Source organism: Leucoraja erinacea, unplaced genomic scaffold, assembly GCF_028641065.1.
Source record: "Leucoraja erinacea ecotype New England unplaced genomic scaffold, Leri_hhj_1 Leri_1077S, whole genome shotgun sequence".
In the NCBI taxonomy this organism is placed as follows: domain Eukaryota; kingdom Metazoa; phylum Chordata; class Chondrichthyes; order Rajiformes; family Rajidae; genus Leucoraja; species Leucoraja erinaceus.
Window position 1 is genome coordinate 35,334 of NW_026575316.1, and position 19,347 is coordinate 54,680.

Consider the following 19,347-nt stretch of genomic DNA (forward strand, 5'->3'; position numbering starts at 1 on the left):
CTGTCCAACCCCTTAAGAATTTTGTAAGTTTCTATAAGATCCCCTCTCAATCTTCTAAATTCTAGAGAGTATAAACCAAGTCTATCCAGTCTTTCTTCATAAGACAGTCCTGACATCCCAGGAATCAGTCTGGTGAACCGTCTCTGCACTCCCTCTATGGCAATAATGTCCTTCCTCAGATTTGGAGACCAAAACTGTACGCAATACTCAGGTGTGGTCTCACCAAGACCCTGTACAACTGCAGTAGAACCTCCCTGCTCCTATACTCAAATCCTTTTGCAATGAAAGCTAACAAGGTGACAACCAAAGCACATCAGTCTGAGGAAGGGTCTCGGCCCGAAATGTCACATATTCCTTCGCTCCATAAATGCAGCCTCACCCGCTGAGTTTCTCCAACATTTATGTCTACCTTCGATTGTTCCAGCATCTGCAGTTCCTTCTTAAACAGCGATATAGTTTAATCAGGGAGGCAATCAGAATGGTCGGAGAACTAGGGTGGGGGAGGGATGGAGAGAGAGGGAAAGCAAGGGTTACTTGAAGTTAGAGAAGTCAATGTTCATACCGCTGGGGTGTAAGCTGCCCAAGCGAAATATGAGGTGCTGTTCCTCCAATTAGCGCTGGGCCTCACTCTGACAGTGGAGGAGGCCCAGGACAGAAAGAGTAGGAAGGAACTGCAGATGCTGGTTTAAGCCGAAGATAGGCTCAAAAAGCTGGAGTAGCTCAGCGGGACAGAGAGCATCTCTGTAGAGAAAGAATGGTGACTTTACCCATCCCTTCTCAACCAGAAATGCTGCCTGTCCCGCTGAGCTATTCCAGCTTTTTGTGTCCATCTTCAGTATTCGTACCGCTGGGGTGTAAGGAAGGAGCTGATCATGGACTTTAGGAGGGCACATCATCCGAGGACGTACACTCCATTGAGTATAAATGGGGATCCTGTGGATAGGGTGAACTGTTTTAAATATCTGGGAGTCCACATCTCTGAGGATATGACATGGGCATCACACGCCTCAGCACTGGTGAGTAAGGCAAGGCAGCGCCTTTACCACCTCAGGCAATTGAGGAAATTCAGAGTGTCTCCGAGGATCCTCCAGTGCTTCTACGCAGCGGCGGTGGAAAGCATCTTGTCCGGGAACATTACCATCTGGTTTGGGAATTGCTCTGCCAAGGACAAGAAGGCTCTGCAGAGAGTAGTGCGTTCGGCCGAACGCACTATGGGAACTTCACTCACCCCCCTGCAGGAACTATACAACAGGAGGTGCAACTCCAGAGCAAACAAAATCATGAGAGACCTCTTCCACCCCTGCAACGGACTGTTCCAGCTGCTACGGTCAGGCAAACGCCTCCGTTGCCATGCGGTGAGAACGGAGAGGTTGAGAAGGAGTTTCTTCCCAGAGGCAATTCGGACTGTAAACGCCTTTCTCACCAGGGACTAACTCTACAGAACGTTTTTCCTTCCATTATTTATTATGGAAAAGAATATGTGTGTTATGATTGTGTTTATAATTTGTTTGGTTGTTTTGTTGTTTGTCTTTTGCACAAAAGTCCGCGAGCATTGCCACTTTCATTTCACTGCACATCTCGTATGTGTATGTGACAAATAAACTTGACTTGACTTGACTTGACTTGATCTGGAATTAGCTGTCTGTGATTCTGCTCCTAGGTCTGAAGAATTGAAGACTTTGCTCTCAATCGATGAGCGACTGTTTGAAGCGCATTAGTGATCTCACTTACTGGATATTTCAAAGACGGTTACGGCTATGTAGAGGCGGTGACCCACAAGCTCACTCAAAGGTTTCGAAGAGTAACTTTCCGATATATCCCGGCTCTTTACGGAAGATACTGCCTCTCCGCTCTTCATCTAAAAACAAGAACAAATATCTAGGAAGGAACTGCAGATGCTGGTTTACACCGAAGATAGACACAAAAAACCCGGGTCACTCAGCGGGCCATGCGGCATCTCTGGAGAGAAGGAACGGGCGACGTTTCGGGTTGGGACCCTTCTTCAGTATAATGTGGATAAATTGCAGTATAACCATATAACATATAACCATATAACCATATAACAATTACAGCACGGAAACAGGCCATCTCGACCCTTCTAGTCCGTGCCGAACACATAATCTCCCCTAGTCCCATATACCTGCGCTCAGACCATAACCCTCCATTCCCTTCCCATCCATATAACTATCCAATTTATTTTTAAATGATAAAAACGAACCTGCCTCCACCACCTTCACTGGAAGCTCATTCCACACAGCTACCACTCTCTGAGTAAAGAAGTTTCCCCTCATGTTACCCCTAAACTTCAGTCCCTTAATTCTCATGTCATGTCCCCTTGTTTGAATCTTCCCTACTCTCAGTGGGAAAAGCTTTTCCACGTCAACTCTGTCTATCCCTCTCATCATTTTAAAAACCTCTATCAAGTCCCCCCTTAACCTTCTGCGCTCCAAAGAATAAAGCCCTAACTTGTTCAATCTTTCTCTGTAACTTAGTTGCTGAAACCCAGGCAACATTTTAGTAAATCTCCTCTGTACTCTCTCTATTTTGTTGACATCCTTCCTATAATTAGGCGACCAAAATTGTACACCATACTCCAGAATTGGCCTCACCAATGCCTTATAAAATTTTAACATTACATCCCAACTTCTATACTCAATGCTCTGATTTATAAAGGGCAGCACACCAAAAGCTTTCTTTACCACCCTATCTACATGAGATTCCATGTATAATGTGGATAAATGTGAGGTTATCCATTTTGGTGGCAAAAACGGGAAAGCAGACTATTATCTAAATGGTGGCCGATTGGGAAAGGGGGAGATGCAGCGAGACCTGGGTGTCATGGTACACCAGTCATTGAAGGTAGGCATGCAGGTGCAGCAGGCAGTAAAGAAAGCGAATGGTATGTTACCTTTCATTGCAAAAGGATTTGAGTATAGGAGCAGGGAGGTTCTACTGCAGTTGTACAGGGTCTTGGTGAGACCACACCTGGAGTATTGCGTGCAGTTTTGGTCTCCAAATCTGAGGAAGGACATTATTGCCATAGAGGGAGTGCAGAGAAGGTTCACCAGACTGATTCCTGGGATGTCAGGACTGTCTTATGAAGAAAGACTGGATAGACTTGGTTTATACTCTCTAGAATTTAGGAGATTGAGAGGGGATCTTATAGAAACTTACAAAATTCTTAAGGGGTTGGACAGGCTAGATGCAGGAAGATTGTTCCCGATATTGGGGAAGTCCAGGACAAGGGGTCACAGCTTAAGGATAAGGGGGAAATCCTTTAAAACCGAGATGAGGAGAACTTTTTTCACACAGAGAGTGGTGAATCTCTGGAACTCTCTGCCACAGAGGGTAGTTGAGGCCAGTTCATTGGCTATATATAAGAGGGAGTTAGATGTGGCCCTTGTGGCTAAGGGGATCAGGGGGTATGGAGAGAAGGCAGGTACGGGATACTGAGTTGGATGATCAGCCATGATCATATTGAATGGCGGTGCAGGCTCGAAGGGTTGAATGGCCTCTACTCCTGCACCTAATTTCTATGTTTCTATGTTTCTATGTTACGGGGAGCAGGCAGGAAACTGGGATTAGGAGGCAGAGATCAGCCATGATTGAATGGCGGAGTAGACCTGATGGGCCAAAAGGCCTAATTCTACCCCTATAACTTGTGAACCTCTTACAGACAGGGGTGTGAGTGTTCGGCAGGATATCTACGCACCTCGAGTTGTTGCTCCAGCCCCCGGAGATAGATTTTTTGCTTCCCATCGTCCATGATGGCGAATCTCACGTACGCCATTCCCGTCACTGTCTTCCCAAACGTGTGGCTACAAGAGAGAGGCCACAGGTGAGGACACATATACCTGGGCTGTACCGCTGTGACACAATGATCGCCCTCCACAGAAATCTCACGTCATAGAAATTCAGGCTGGTATATTAGGAGCGGCACGGTGGCGCAGCGGTAGACAGTAGACAATAGACAATAGGTTGAATAAGTTAGGTCTTTATTCTATGGAGCGCAGAAGGTTAAGGGGGGACTTGATAGAGGTCTTTAAAATGATGAGAGGGATAGACAGAGTTGATGTGGACAAGCTTTTCCCTTTGAGAATAGGGAAGATGGCCTGTTTCCGTGCTGTAATTGTTATATGGTTATATGGTGCAGGAAAAGGCCATTCGGCCCTGCGAGCCAGCACCGCCATTCAATGTGATCAGTTCTCTGGATAATTTCAAGAGAGAAATAGATAGGGCTCTTAAAAATTGCGGAGTCAGGGGATATGGGGAGAAGGCAGGAACGGGGTACTGATTGTGGATGATCAGCCATGATCACATTGAATGGCGGTGCTGGCTCGCAGGGCCGAATGGCCTTTTCCTGCACCATATAACCATATAACCATATAACAATTACAGCACGGAAACAGGCCATCTCGGCCCTACAAGTCTGTGCCGAACAACTTTTTTTTTCCCCTTAGTCCCACCTGCCTGCACTCATACCATAACCCTCCATTCCCTTCTCATCCATATGCCTATCCAATTTATTTTTAAATGATACCAATGAACCTGCCTCCACCACTTCCACTGGAAGCTCATTCCACACCGCTACCACTCTCTGAGTAAAGAAGTTCCCCCTCATATTACCCCTAAACTTCTGTCCCTTAATTCTGAAGTCATGTCCTCTTGTTTGAATCTTCCCTATTCTCAAAGGGAAAAGCTTGTCCACATCAACTCTGTCTATCCCTCTCATCATTTTAAAGACCTCTATCAAGTCCCCCCTTAACCTTCTGCGCTCCAGAGAATAAAGACCTAACTTATTCAACCTATCTCTGTAACTTAGTTGTTGAAACCCAGGCAACATTCTAGTAAATCTCCTCTGTACTCTCTCTATTTTGTTGACATCCTTCCTATAATTGGGCGACCAAATTTGTACACCATACTCCAGATTTGGTCTCACCAATGCCTCGTACAATTTTAACATTACATCCCAACTTCTATACTCAATGCTCTCCGTAGTCAGGATTGAACTCGGGTCTCTGGTGCTGTGAGGCAGCAACTCTACAACTGCGCCACCGTGCCGCCCCACTGAACTAATTATAACTACTTATAACTAATGAACTTATAAGAGGTATAAAAACAGCAGATGAATCTGGTCTCACTGACCTTGCCGCGATTTTGAATCGAAATTCCTCTCTTGAGATCAGATAATACATTTCTTCAGACCTCAGCTCGACTTTGAAACTGGGCAAAACTTTGAAACAATTTTTTGATTAAACAAAACATTTATTGATGGTATTTATTTGTCAACAATTATTATTTGTGAACAAAATAGAGAGAGTACAGAGGGTCAACAAAATAGAGAGAGTACAGAGGGTCAACAAAATAGAGAGAGTACAGAGGAGATTTAACCATATATAACCATATAACAATTACAGCACGGAAACAGGCCATCTCGGCCCTACAAGTCCGTGCCGAACAAATTTTATTTCGCCTTAGTCCCACCTGCCTGCACTCATACCATAACCCTCCATTCCCTTCTCATCCATATGCCTATCCAATTTATTTTTAAATGATACCAATGAACCTGCCTCCACCACTTCCACTGGAAGCTCATTCCACACCGCCACCACTCTCTGAGTAAAGAAGTTCCCCCTCATATTACCCCTAAACTTCTGTCCCTTAATTAATTTACTAGAATGTTGCCTGGGTTCCAGCAACTAAGTTACAGAGAAAGGTTGAACAAGTTAGGGCTTTATTCTTTGGAGCGCAGAAGGTTAAGGGGGGACTTGATAAAGGTTTTTAAAATGATGAGAGGGATAGACAGAGTTGACGTGGAAAAGCTTTTCCCACTGAGAGTAGGGAAGATTCAAACAAGAGGACATGACTTGAGAATTAAGGGACTGAAGTTTAGGGGTAACATGAGGGGGAACTTCTTTACTCAGAGAGTGGTGGCTGTGTGGAATGAGCTTCCAGTGGAAGGTGGTGGAGGCAGGTTCGTTTTTATCATTTAAAAATAAATTGGATAGTTATATGGATGGGAAGGGAATGGAGGGTTATGGTCTGAGCGCAGGTATATGGGACTAGGGGAGATTATGTGTTCGGCACGGACTAGAAGGGTCGAGATGGCCTGTTTCCGTGTGTTGCAGTGGCTGAATACATCAATGATTTCCTGCTCCTTATTTCCTGTCCATGCTATTACAAGCAACATTTAATTCCCAGCCAAAGACAATCCCTTTCTATTTTGCCTGTAATCTGTTTCGATTATAATGTAGCTCACGAGGAAGTTATATTAAGATAGTAATTGCTTTGTTTATGACATTCAGGACCAATTGATGAGACTGGTTTAAAAACAGATTATAGAAACATAGAGACATAGAAATTAGGTGCAGGAGTAGAGGCCATTCGGCCCTTCGAGCCTGCACCATTCGCCATTCAATATGATCATGGCTGATCATCCAACTCAGTATCCCGTACCTGCCTTCTCTCCATACCCCCTGATCCCTTTAGCCACAAGGGCCACATCTAACTCCCTCTTAAATATAGCCAATGAACTGGCCTCAACTACTCTCTGTGGCAGAGAGTTCCAGAGATTCACCACTCTCTGTGTGAAAAAAGTTCTTCTCATCTCGGTTTTAAAGGATTTCCCCCTTATCCTTAAGCTGTGGCCCCTTGTCCTGGACTTCCCTAACATCGGGAACAATCTTCCTGCATCTAGCCTGTCCAACCCCTTAAGAATTTTGTAAGTTTCTATAAGATCCCCTCTCAATCTCCTAAATTCTAGAGAGTATAAACCAAGTCTATCCAGTGTTTCTTCATAAGACAGTCCTGACATCCCAGGAATCAGTCTGGTGAACCGTCTCTGCACTCCCTCTATGGCAATAATGTCCTTCCTCAGATTTGGAGACCAAAACTGTACGCAATACTCCAGGTGTGGTCTCACCAAGACCCTGTACAACTGCAGTAGAACCTCCCTGCTCCTATACTCAAATCCTTTTGCAATGAATGTCCGTTATGTCTGTTTGAGTTTGCCTTATGATCCTTGCCTTAACCTGCAACAAAAAACGTCTCGATATGAATTTAACATGTTAACAATTCTCCAGATTTTTGACTGTGATTTGAATGGATTTCAAAAGATTAAAATTAAGACATAAATGGAAAAAAAATCAATCAAGCAGATAGTCACCAAATTCCTTGACTTCAAATTCAGCGGAAACACGGGACATCGGAAAATCGTTCAACTCTGCATCAATCCGCCAGTTCCCTGGCCTGTTTGGAAGAGAGAAGCAAGATTAGACTTTACACTCAACCATATAACCATATATCAATTACAGCACGGAAACAGGCCATCTCGGCCCTACAAGTCCGTGCCGAACAAATTTTTTTTTTCCCCTTAGTCCCACCTGCCTGCACTCATACCATAACCCTCCATTCCCTTCTCATCCATATGCCTATCCAATTTATTTTTAAATGATACCAATGAACCTGCCTCCACCACTTCCACTGGAAGCTCATTCCACACCGCTACCACTCTCTGAGTAAAGAAGTTCCCCCTCATATTACCCCTAAACTTCTGTCCCTTAATTCTGAAGTCATGTCCTCTTGTTTGAATCTTCCCTATTCTCAAAGGGAAAAGCTTGTCCACATCAACTCTGTCTATCCCTCTCATCATTTTAACGACCTCTATCAGGTCCCCCCTTAACCTTCTGCGCTCCAGAGAATAAAGACCTAACTTATTCAACCTATCACTGTAACTTAGTTGTTGAAACCCAGGCAACATTCTAGTAAATCTCCTCCGTACTCTCTCAACGTTAATATCTTGCTGTGTAAGATGGCTGCACAGACTGGTTTATACTGAAGATGGACACAAACTGCTGGAGTAACTCAGCGGGTCAGGCAGCATCTCTGGAGAGAAGGAATGGGTGACGTTTCGAGGCTACCTGATCTCCCGGTTGCCAAACACTTCAACTCCCCCTCCCATTCCCACACTGACCTTTCTGTCCTGGGCCTCCTCCACTGTCAGAGTGAGGCCCAGCGCTAATTGGAGGAGCAGCGCCTCATATTTCGCTTGGGCAGCTTACACCCCAGCGGTATGAACATTGAATTCTCTAACTTCAAGTAACCCTTGCTTTCCCTCTCTCTCCATCCCCTCCAGCACCCATCGATGTACTAGTTTCACTGTCATCCTGTTGAGTTTCACTGTCTGTATAACTTGCTATCGCCTATCCCACAGCCCACAATGGACCATTGTGGGCTCCACATGTCCTTGATTTATTGCCGCTGTTTGCATATCTTTCATTCATTTGCCCAAAGGACCGTCTACATCTCTCGTTTCCCTCTCCCCTGACCCTCAGTCTGAAGAAGGGTCTCGACCCGAAACGTCACCCATTCCTTCGCTCCAGAGATGCTGCCTGTCCCGCTGAGTTACTCCAGCGTTTTGTGTCTATTAATATCTAGCTGGTAAATTATATTGACGGAGATTGTAGGAAGTGTTGTTAGTTTTAGAGATACAGCGCGGAAACAGGCCCTTCGGCCCATTGAATCCGTGCCGACCAGCGATCCCCGCACACTAGCTTTCATAGCAAGAGGATTTGAGTATAGGAGCAGGGAGGTTCTACTGCAGTTGTACAGGGTTTTGGTGAGACCACACCTGGAGTATTGCGTACAGTTTTGGTCTCCAAATCTGAGGAAGGACATTATTGCCATAGAGGGAGTGCAGAGACGGTTCACCAGACTGATTCCTGGGATGGCAGGACTGTCTTATGAAGAAAGACTGGATAGACTTGGTTTATACTCTCTAGAATTTAGGAGATTGAGAGGGGATCTTATAGAAACTTACAAAATTCTTAAGGGGTTGGACAGGCTAGATGCAGGAAGATTGTTCCCGATGTTAGGGAAGTCCAGGACAAGGGGTCACAGTTTAAGGATAAGGGGGAAATTCTTTAAAACTGAGATGAGAAGAACTTTTTTCACACAGAGAGTGGTGAATCTCTGGAACTCTCTGCCACAGAGGGTAGTTGAGGCCACAGTTCATTGGCTATATTTAAGAGGGAGTTAGATGTGGCCCTTGTGGCTAAGGGGATCAGAGGGTATGGAGAGAAGGCAGGTACGGGATACTGAGTTGGATGATCAGCCATGATCATATTGAATGGCGGTGCAGGCTCGAAGGGCCGAATGGCCTACTCCTGCACCTAATTTCTATGTTTCTATGTTTCTATGTCCCTCGGTTTTTTATTGAGGTCTTTCCCAAATAGCAGAGCGTCCGTCTCTGCAGCTGGGGCTCTGCACAACCCAGCAAATTTGGGATTGAGGGCAGGTCTTATGATTTCCCGCCGGAGATTGTTGATCTCAAACTGCGTGTTGTACATTAATGCCAGTACATCCTGCTGGCAGGTATCCATCTCCATACTTTCCACGGAACGAGCAAAGGCTGTGATGGCCGACGTCAGGAGCCTGAGGGTCCGCTGTAGCTTTAATTCTTGGGTACGGATGTGTGACCCCATGTGCCCCCAGATTTAGCTGTTTACACTTTTCACTTTGAGGGCCTCACAGTTTTCTGGTGCTGTGTATAGTTCTAGTGCCTCAGAGAGCACCTTTTCCTGTAAGGGCTTGTTTAAAAGATGGTTGATGCTGGCCGCCATTCTTGGTTCCAGCGCTCTTCCAGCCCGTGGGGTTGCTACAAAGCGGTCCACCACACCATATAACCATATAACAATTACAGCACGGAAACAGGCCATCTCGGCCCTACAAGTCCGTGCCGAACAAAATTTTTTTCCCCTTAGTCCCACCTGCCTGCACTCATACCATAACCCTCCATTCCCTTCCCATCCATATGCCTATCCAATTTATTTTTAAATGATACCAATGGACCTGCCTCCACCACTTCCACTGGAAGCTCATTCCACACCGCTACCACTCTCTGAGTAAAGAAGTTCCCCCTCATATTACCCCTAAACTTCTGTCCCTTAATTCTGAAGTCATGTCCCCTTGTTTGAATCTTCCCTATTCTCAAAGGGAAAAGCTTGTCCACATCAACTCTGTCTATCCCTCTCATCATTTTAAAGACCTCTATCAAGTCCCCCCTTAACCTTCTGCGCTCCAGAGAATAAAGACATAACTTATTCAACCTATCTCTGTAACTTAGTTGTTGAAACCCAGGCAACATTCTAGTAAATCTCCCCTGTACTCTCTCTATTTTGTTGACATCCTTCCTATAATTGGGCGACCAAAATTGTACACCATACTCCAGATTTGCTCTCACCAATGCCTTGTACAATTTTAACATTACATCCCAGCTTCTATACTCAATGCTCTGATTTATAAAGGCTAGCATACCAAAAGCTTTCTTTACCACCCTATCTATATGAGATTCCACCTTCAAGGAACTATGCACGGTTATACCCAGATGCCCTCTGTTCAACTGTATTCTTCAATTCCCTACCATTTACCATGTACGTCCTATTTTGATTTGTCCTGCCAAGGTGTAGCACCTCACATTTATCAGCATTAAACTCCATCTGCCATCTTTCAGCCCATTTTTCCAAATGGCCTAAATCACTCTGTAGACTTTGGAAATCCTCTTCATTATCCACAACACGCCCTATCTTGGTATCATCTGCGTACTTGCTAATCCAATTTAGTAATCCAATCCAATCCAATCCAATCCACACCCAGCAGCTCTTCCTGCTCCTGCACCCCTTGCATACTCCCGAACCCGTCCGCCTGCCCCTGTTGCAGACCAGCCCAGCCCTGGTCACCAATGCTAGCCTCCAGTAATGAGGGAGCAGAGGGCAGTGCACAAGACACTGTGGAGAAGGTGCCTGACCTTCCTCCCCGGGAGCGCTCTTGCTGCATATCCCGGTGGAGCATCTGCTCCAAGAGCTGGAGTATGGTGTACAATATTGGTCGCCCAATTATAGGAAGGATGTCAACAAAATAGAGAGAGTACAGAGGAGATTTACTGGAATGTTGCCTGGGTTTCAACAACTAAGTTACAGAGATAGGTTGAATAAGTTAGGTCTTTATTCTCTGGAGCGCAGAAGGTTAAGGGGGGACTTGATAGAGGTCTTTAAAATGATGAGAGGGATAGACAGAGTTGATGTGGACAAGCTTTTCCCTTTGAGAATAGGGAAGATTCAAACAAGAGGACATGACTTCAGAATTAAGGGGCAGAAGTTTAGGGGTAATATGAGGGGGAACTTCTTTACTCAGAGAGTGGAGAAACGTCTTTTCATTTTGCACTGTACAACTGTTGCTTGCAAGATGACAATAAAGGTTGATTGATTGATTGATTGATTGGTAGCGGTGTGGAATGAGCTTCCAGTGGAAGTGGTGGAGGCAGGTTGATTGGTATCATTTTAAAATAAATTGGATAGGCACATGGATGAGAAGGGAATGGAGGGTTATGGTATGAGTGCAGGCAGGTGGGACTAAGGGGAAAAAAAAATTGTTCGGCACGGACTTGTAGGGCCGAGATGGCCTGTTTCCGTGCTGTAATTGTTATATGGTTATATGTTATATGGCGGGACTGTCATATGCTGAGAGAATGGAGCAGCTGGGCTTGTACACTCTGGAGTTTAGAAGGATGAGAGGAGTTATATGGTTATATGGTTATATGGAATGCAGCTCAGGTGGCTGTCTCTCCTCCGTTTGGGTGGAGACATGTCCCCCTCCGACGAATGGGAGATGACCGGCCGGTTTGGCTTCCTGGTGGATTTTCTCTCTATCCGCCATTCAGGCATTAGCGGGACTGGGCTTGGCTCGGTGTCGGGGATAGCGGAGCGCTCTATGAGCCATCCTGCCGCCGGTTGCTGCCCCGCTGGAATGGAACGCTCCTCTGGTGGAGTTTGAGCGGGGGCAGTTCTCTTCGGGAGTCTTTTTCGCTGTGTACTCATTCTGAAAACCAAACACAACTTCAACCCTCCTCTCCGTTAGATTTTCCACTCTCAGTATACTTACCTAACGGTCCGTTTTTAAAGCGCAGCTGGCGAGCTTGACCCCAGCTTCCGCCGCTGTTGCACGGCTGGCGTTAATGCCGCGCCTGCGCGCTGAGCGGGCTCTTCACGTAGTCACTCACGTGACTCCGAAGTAAAATTGGAGAATTCAATGTTCATATTGTCGGCTTATAAGCTGCCAATTTTGAATTGAATTGAATTAACGGGACGGAGGTGGAACGTGTTTCTAGCTTCAGGTTCCTGGGAGTCAACATCTCCGATGACCTCTCTTGGACCCACAATACCTCTACTCTGATCAAGAAGGCTCATCAGCGTCTCTTCTTCCTGAGGAGACTGAAGAAGGTCCATCTGTCTCCTCAGATCCTGGTGAACTTCTACCGCTGCACCATCGAGAGCATCCTTACCAACTGCATCACAGTATGGTATGGCAACTGCTCTGTCTCCGACCGGAAGGCATTGCAGAGGGTGGTGAAAATTGCCCAACGCATCACCGGTTCCACGCTCCCCTCCATTGAGTCTGTCCAAAGCAAGCGCTGTCTGCGGAGGGCGCTCAGCATCGCCAAGGACTGCTCTCACCCCAACCATGGACTGTTTACCCTCCTACCATCCGGGAGGCGCTACAGGTCTCTCCGTTGCCGAACCAGCAGGTCGAGGAACAGCTTCTTTCCGGCCGCTGTCAATCTACTAAACAACGTACCTCGGTGACTGCCAATCACCATCCCCCCCCCCCCCGGACACTTATTATTATTTATTCAAATCGTTTGCTATGTCGCTCTTCCAGGGAGATGCTAAATGCATTTCGTTGTCTCTGTACTGTACACTGACAATGACAATTAAAATTGAATCTGAATCTGAATAAATGTGTAAACATGTTAGAATGAGACACAGAGGAGGAAGGGAGAGAGGGAGAGAGGGGGAGAGGTAGAGGGAGAGAAAGAGAGAGAAAAAGGGAGAGAGGAAAATGGAGAAGGAGAGGGTGAGAGAGGGAAAGGGGGAAATCTTAAGGATAAGGGGGAAATCCAGAAAGACTGGATAGACTTGGTTTATACTCTCTAGAATTTAGGAGATTGAGAGGGGATCTTATAGAAACGTACAAAATTCTTAAGGGGTTGTACAGGCTAGATGCAGGAAGAATGTTCCCGATGTTAGGGAAGTCCAGGACAAGGGGTCACAGCTTAAGGATAAGGGGGAAATCCTTTAAACCCGAGATGAGGAGAACTTTTTTTCACACAGAGAGTGGTGAATCTCTGGAACTCTCTGCCACAGAGGGTAGTTGAGGCCACAGTTCATTGGCTATATTTAAGAGGGAGTTAGATGTGGCCCTTGTGGCTAAGGGGATCAGGGGGTATGGAGAGAAGGCAGGTACGGGATACTGAGTTGGATGATCAGCCATGATCATATTGAATGGCGGTGCAGGCTCGAAGGGCCGAATGGCCTACTCCTGCACCTAATTTCTATGTTTCTATGTTTCTATGAAAGAGGGAGAAAGAGAGAGGGAGAGAAAGGGAGAGAGAGAGAGAGGTAAAGAGGGAGAGAGAGAGAAATGGAGGGAGAGTGAGGGAGAGAGGAATAAATGGAAAGGGAGAGATAGAGGGAGAGGGAAAGAGAGAGAGAGAGAGAGGGAGAAAGAGGGAGAGATGGAGAAAGAGAGAGGGAGAGAGAGAGAGAGAGGTAAAGAGGGAGAGAGAGAGAAATGGAGGGAGAGTGAGGGAGAGAGGAATAAATGGAAAGGGAGAGATAGAGGGAGAGGGAAAGAGAGAGAGAGAGGGAGAAAGAGGGAGAGAGGGAGAAAGACGGGGGAGAGAGAGAGAGAGAGAGAGAGAGAGAGAGAGAGGGAGGGAGGGAGAGATTTCAAAGCTACAGACCAATTCTGTTTGCAAGACTGACTTACTCTGCGATGTCTGGGATATTGAACTGTCGGTTGAAGACCTTATTGCATCTCCACGTGCGTTGGTAGAACTGGACATTCTTGGAGTTCTGCCAACAGAATGGTATGGGTTTTAATTTTAGAATGGAAGAAGAATTGTTCGAACAATATGGTGAGCACCAGGACACTGACGGTAATGGCATTCTCAATATCACGCAGCCAACACCATCATCACAAAGAGACTATGGTGCTGTGTGTGTGTGTGTGTGTGTGTGTGTGGTGTGTGTGTGTGTGTGTGTGTGTGTGTGTGTGTGTGTGTGTGTGTGTGTGTGTGTGTGTGTGTGTGTGTGTGTGTGTGTGTGTGTGTGTGTGTGTGTGTGTGTGTGTGTGTGTGTGTGTGTGTGTGTGTGTGTGTGTGTGTGGTGGTGTGTGTGTGTGTGTGTGTGTGTGTGTGTGTGTGTGTGTGTGTGTGTGTGTGTGTGTGTGTGTGTGTGTGTGTACGTGTGTGTGTGTGTGTGTGTGTGTGTGTGTGTGTTGTGTGTGTGTGTGTGTGTGTGTGTGTGTGTGTGTGTGTGTGTGTGTGTGTGTGTGTGTGTGTGTGTGTGTGTGTGTGTGTGTGTACGTGTGTGTGTGTGTGTGTGTGTGTGTGTGTGTGTGTGTGTGTGTGTGTGTGTGTGTGTGTGTGTGTGTGTGTGTGTGTGTGTGTGTGTGTGTGTGTGTGTGTGTGTGTGTGTGTGTGTGTGTGTGTGTGTGTGTGTGTGTGTGTGTGTGTGTGTGTGTGTGTGTGTGTGTGTGTGTGTGTGTGTGTGTCGTGTGTGTGTGTGTGTGTGTGGGGTGTGTGTGTGTGTGTGTGTGTGTTTGTGTATAGGTGCAGGTTTGTAGGTTAATTTGCTTCTGTAAATTGTGCCTAGAGTGTGCAGGTCATCGCTGGTTGGCACGGGTTCGATGGGCCGAAGAGCCTGTTTCCACACTGTATCTCTAAAGTCTAAAGTCTGGTGTATGGGTGATTGTGGGCTGACATGGACTCGATGGGCCTAAGGGCCTTTTTCCACACTGTATCTCTAAAGTCTAAAGTCTGGTGTATGGGTGACTGTGGGCTGACATGGACTCGGTGGGCCGAAGGGCCTGTTTCTGCTCAACTAAACTAACTAAATTGCAATGAGACCAAATCTGGAGTATGGTGTACAATTTTGGTCGCCCAATTATAGGAAGGATGTCAACAAAATAGAGAGAGTACAGAGGAGATTTACTAGAATGTTGCCTGGGTTTCAACAACTAAGTTACAGAGATAGGTTGAATAAGTTAGGTCTTTTCTCTGGAGCGCAGAAGGTTAAGGGGGGACTTGATAGAGGTCTTTTAAAATGATGAGAGGGATAGACAGAGTTGATGTGGACAAGCTTTTCCCTTTGAGAATAGGGAAGATTCAAACAAGAGGACATGACTTCAGAATTAAGGGACAGAAGTTTAGGGGTAATATGAGGGGGAACTTCTTTACTCAGAGAGTGGTAGCGGTGTGGAATGAGCTCCCAGTGGAAGTGGTGGAGGCAGGTTCATTGGTATCATTTAAAAATAAATTGGATAGGCATATGGATGAGAAGGGAATGGAGGGTTATGGTATGAGTGCAGGCAGGTGGGACTAAGGGGAAAAAAGTTGTTCGGCACGGACTTGTAGGGTCGAGATGGCCTGTTTCCGTGCTGTAATTGTTATATGGTTATAATGACTTGAATAGTGATGACTCCTGGGCAGGCTGAAGGTTGGAAACTGAATCCTATGGACACGAGTCAGGCTGTTAGTCATAGTCATAGATTAATACAGCATGGAAACAGGCCCTTTGGCCCAAGTTTCCCCACAAAGGCCAACATACCCCATCTACACTAGTCCCACCTGCCTGCGTTTGGCCCATATCCCTCCAAACCTGTCCTATCCAAGTACCTGTCTAACTGTTTCTTAAACGTTAGGGCAGACAATAGACAATAGACAATAGGTGCAGGAGGAGGCCATTCGGCCCTTCGAGCCAGCACCACCATTCAATGTGACCATCTACAATCAGTACCCCGTTCCTGCCTTCTCTCCACATCCCTTAACTCCGCTATAACTAAGAGCTATATCTAACTCTCTCTTGAAAGCATCCTGAGAACCAGCCTCCACTGCGCTCTGAGGCAGAGAATTCCACAGACTCACGTCCCAGACTCAACTGCCTCCTCTGGCAGCTCGTTCCATACACCCACCACCCTTTGTGTGAAAAAGTTACCCCTTTAACAGATTCCTATTAAATCTTTCCTCCCTCACCTTGAACCTGTGTCCTCTGGTCCTCGATTCCCCTACTCTGGGCAAGAGACTCTGTGCGTCTGTCTACCCGATCTATTCCCTTCACAATGAACAGAATCTTTGTGGAATTGAACATTAGATCAGGGTGACGGAGTGGACACTCTACTCACATAAATAGTGATCTTGATGCTCTCGGTCGAAGGCCTCATGTAGTTATCCAGAGTGTAAATCCTGTATTTCACTGTATAACAAGGGCAAACCAGACAACAAGTCAACATGTGGCAATGAAAGAACTAACAATACAAGAGCCAAGAGTCAAGAGCGCAGGAGGATGAGGGGGGATCTTATAGAGGTGTATAAAACCATGAGAGGAATAGATCGGGTATAGAGAGAGTACAGAGGAGATTTACTAGAATGTTGCCTGGGTTTCAACAACTAAGTTACAGAGAAAGGTTGAACAAGTTAGGGCTTTATTCTCTGGAGCGCAGAAGGTTAAGGGGGGACTTGATAGAGGTCTTTAAAATGATGAGAGGGATAGACAGAGTTGATGTGGACAAGCTTTTCCCACTGAGAGTAGGGAAGATTCAAACAAGGGGACATGACATGAGAATTAAGGGACTGAAGTTTAGGGGTAACATGAGGGGGAACTTCTTTACTCAGAGAGTGGTAGCGGTGTGGAATGAGCTTCCAGTGAAGGTGGTAGAGGCAGGTTCGTTTTTATCATTTAAACTTCCCTAACATCGGGAACAATCTTCTTGCATCTAGCCTGTCCAACCCCTTAAGAATTTTGTAAGTTTCTATAAGATCCCCTCTCAATCTCCTAAATTCTAGAGAGTATAAACCAAGTCTATCCAGTCTTTCTTCATAAGACAGTCCTGACATCCCAGGAATCAGTCTGGTGAACCGTCTCTGCACTCCCTCTATGGCAATAATGTCCTTCCTCAGATTTGGAGACCAAAACTGTACGCAATACTCCAGGTGTGGTCTCACCAAGACCCTGTACAACTGCAGTAGAACCTCCCTGCTCCTATTCTCAAATCCTTTTGCAATGAAAGCTAACATACCATTCGCTTTCTTTACTGCCTGCTGCACCTGCATGCCTACCTTCAATGACTGGTGTACCATGACACCCAGGTCTCGCTGCATCTCCCCCTTTCCCAATCGGCCACCATTTAGATAATAGTTCAGAGATAGATCAGCCACGATTGAATGGCAGAATAGATTTGATGGGCCGAATGGCCTAATGCTGCTCCTTTCCTTCATGACCTTATGAGTCATGGTCACACAGTGAATGGACTAATTCGTCTCCCATCCCCGCGTCTCCCTAGCGCAATGCAAACTGCAAGAAGAGGCATGCGTTGCTGCCCCACTCACCTTGCTCATCCGTGGTGTATATCGGCTTGTCGGTCTGGATAAATATGTAGCCCTTCTTGGAAGATAGCAGGACCTTAGTCATCCTCCTCCCGGCGAAGAGTTCGGAGCACTCTGCCACTAACGAGAGATACGCTGTCTTGCGATGCCACAAGTCCAACTGTTTCACTTTGGCGGAGAGTGCCTGTGTGGTGTACAAGCCATGTTTAGTTTAGTTCAGGAATGAACTGCAGACACTGGGTTAAATCGATGAGTAGACACTAAATGCTGGAGTAATAGATACATAGAAACATAGAAATTAGGTGCAGCAGTAGAGGCCATTCAGCCCTTCGAGCCTGCACCGCCATTCATAGAAACATAGAAACATAGAAATTAGGTGCAGGAGTAGGCCATTCGGCCCTTCGAGCCTGCACCGCCATTCAATATGATCATGGCTGATCATCCAACTCAGTATCCCGTACCTCCCTTCTCTCCATACCCCCTGATCCCCTTAGCCACAAGGGCCACATCTAACTCCCTCTTAAATATAGCCAATGAACTGTGGCCTCAACTACCCTCTGTGGCAGAGAGTTCCAGAGATTCACCACTCTCTTTGTGAAAAAAGTTCTTCTCATCTCGGTTTTAAAGGATTTCCCCCTTATCCTTAAGCTGTGACCCCTTGTCCTGGACTTCCCTAACATCGGGAACAATCTTCCTGCATCTAGCCTGTCCAACCCCTTAAGAATTTTGTAAGTTTCTATAAGATCCCCTCTCAATCTCCTAAATTCTAGAGAGTATAAACCAAGTCTATCCAGTCTTTCTTCATAAGACAGTCCTGACATCCCAGGAATCAGTCTGGTGAACCGTCTCTGCACCCCCTCTATGGCAATAATGTCCTTCCTCAGATTTGGAGACCAAAACTGTACGCAATACTCCAGGTGTGGTCTCACCAAGACCCTGTACAACTGCAGTAGAACCTCCCTGCTCCTATACTCCTGCTCCTATCCATCCAATCCTGTCCTATCCATGCACCTGTCTGTTTCTTAAACATTGGGATAGTCCCAACCTCAACTACCTCCTCTGGCAGCTTGTTCCATACACCCACCGCCCTTTGTGTGAAAAAGTTACCCCTCAGATTCCTATTAAATCTTTCCCCCTTCACCTTAAACCCATGTCCTCTGGTCCTCGATTCCCCTACTCTGGGCAAGAGACTGTGCATCTACCCGATCTATTCCTCTCATGATTTTATACACCTCTATAAGATCTCCCTTCATCCTCCTGCGCTCCATGGAATAGAGTCCCAGCCTGCTCAACCTCTCCCTGTAGCTCAGACTCAGTGTGGTTCTGTGTGATGGGATGGTTCAGTTGCCTGATAACAGCTGGGATAGAAATGCAGGTGTGTACTCACAACAATTTCTTTAATCTCTCGGTATTCATTATGTGTCGATAGAGAAAAATCCACGTCTTCCGATACTTTTTGTCGGTCTATTTCATCGTACAAATAGACCTTGACGTTGATCGTCTTGGTGACTCCTTGTAGCTGAACGGTTACACTCTCTGGTACATCAACATGAATGATGCTTGGTGCAGTGATCAGATATCTGGGAACAGGAGAAGCCAAAACAATTAAACGTGACACCCTACACTTCTGTGAATGTATGTGTGTGGGACTGTGTGTGTGTGTGTGTGTGTGTGTGTGTGTGTGTGTGTGTGTGTGTGTGTGTGTGTGTGTGTGTGTGTGTGTGTGTGTGTGTGTGTGTGTGTGTGTGGGACTGTGTGTGTGTGTGTGTGTGTGTGTGTGTGTGTGTGTGTGTGTGTGTGTGTGTGTGTGTGTGTGTGTGTGTGTGTGTGTGTGTGTGTGTGTGGGTGTGTGTGTGTGTGTGTGTGTGTGTGTGTGTGTGGGACTGTGTGTGTGTGTGTGTGTGTGT

General features: G+C 46.2%; 1 protein-coding gene across 1 annotated transcript in view; it reads right to left on the reverse strand.

The window, feature by feature from the left end:
* The window catches only part of LOC129715251 (complement C3-like), a gene marked incomplete at its 3' end in the record, with an annotated part of 52,692 nt that extends 33,655 nt beyond the window's left edge, over positions 1-19,037 (reverse strand). Inside the window, exons 1-8 of the mRNA XM_055665107.1 lie at positions 18,828-19,037; positions 17,444-17,624; positions 16,240-16,310; positions 13,825-13,910; positions 7,166-7,248; positions 5,146-5,233; positions 3,713-3,818; positions 1,732-1,858 (exon numbers count right to left, since the gene is read on the reverse strand). Coding sequence (XP_055521082.1) covers positions 1,732-1,858; positions 3,713-3,818; positions 5,146-5,233; positions 7,166-7,248; positions 13,825-13,910; positions 16,240-16,310; positions 17,444-17,525 — 643 coding nt within the window. The remainder of the gene's footprint in view (positions 1-1,731; positions 1,859-3,712; positions 3,819-5,145; positions 5,234-7,165; positions 7,249-13,824; positions 13,911-16,239; positions 16,311-17,443; positions 17,625-18,827) is intronic.
* Positions 19,038-19,347: the final 310 nt, after the last annotated feature.